The sequence below is a fragment of the Galeopterus variegatus genome, unplaced genomic scaffold (genome assembly GCF_000696425.1).
Source record: "Galeopterus variegatus unplaced genomic scaffold, G_variegatus-3.0.2 Scaffold13030, whole genome shotgun sequence".
Lineage (NCBI taxonomy): Eukaryota > Metazoa > Chordata > Mammalia > Dermoptera > Cynocephalidae > Galeopterus > Galeopterus variegatus.
Window position 1 is genome coordinate 35,049 of NW_007739141.1, and position 891 is coordinate 35,939.

Sequence of the window (891 nt, forward strand, 5' to 3'; positions counted from 1 at the left end):
ACATTAATATTACTTCCTTATCTGACCCTAACAGAAAACAAATACTGCTCTACTAAACCAATGCTCAAACTAAATACAAACAACGCTTAAAGCAATACGAAAAATATTTCTGGAAAAATTTTGGAGGCCCACCTATGTGGGGCCATTATATAAATTAGGAAAAGGCACCATTATTGGGAAGGTGATTTAGCAAAACCTGTCTCCTTGGGAGGAATCAGCCTGTTGGGGCACCGCTTGGGTGGTTTATGTTTCCTTTGAGCAATGAAAAGGGTCCTCCTTCCCACAGGGGATGCAGCCCTGCATTGAGGTGTATGGTGTGTTGGGCAGAGTGCAGACCGGCTTTCAGTCCCAGGTGCCCCCTCGTCTGGGTGGCTCTGTGCAGTGCACACGTACCAGCCCCTCCCTGCCACAGGAGTAGAGAGGGGACAGTCATACGCATGTTGGGCCACACAGAACACGCACCGGCGCAGGACGACGACCACCCAGAGCTGGCTGGAAGTTGGCTACAGTGTCCCTTACCGCATATCCTTCTGTCTTCTTGTGGCACCACTTCAGCAGTGCGTTGCGTTTGGAGCCCCCGTATTCCTGGGCCAGGGCCACCAGAGGGTCTCTTCTTTCCACACTGGTTAAAAAGAAAAGTACGTAATAAGGAAAGATGCTAACTTTTAGAACCCTCAAATATACATTAAATAAATAACTAGACTGGAAAAGCAAAATCCTGCGCTTATCCAGTGAGACTCTAAAGAAACAACCAAATTAGTCACATTATAATCTATTACATTATGTTTCAAGGTATGAAACAAAAATTAAATTGTGCTTCGTAACTATCGTAAATCTAGGGAAAGTTTTGTTTTGTTTTGCTCATCCATCTAGCCTTTTATTTGTTTACTT

General features: G+C 44.7%; 1 protein-coding gene across 1 annotated transcript in view; it reads right to left on the bottom strand.

Moving 5' to 3' along the window:
* LOC103581430 (cytospin-B-like) overlaps nt 1-739 on the bottom strand; it is a gene marked incomplete at its 5' end in the record, with an annotated part of 27,553 nt that extends 26,814 nt beyond the window's left edge. Inside the window, one exon of the mRNA XM_008563262.1 lies at nt 520-739. Coding sequence (XP_008561484.1) covers nt 520-739 — 220 coding nt within the window. The remainder of the gene's footprint in view (nt 1-519) is intronic.
* Nucleotides 740-891: the final 152 nt, after the last annotated feature.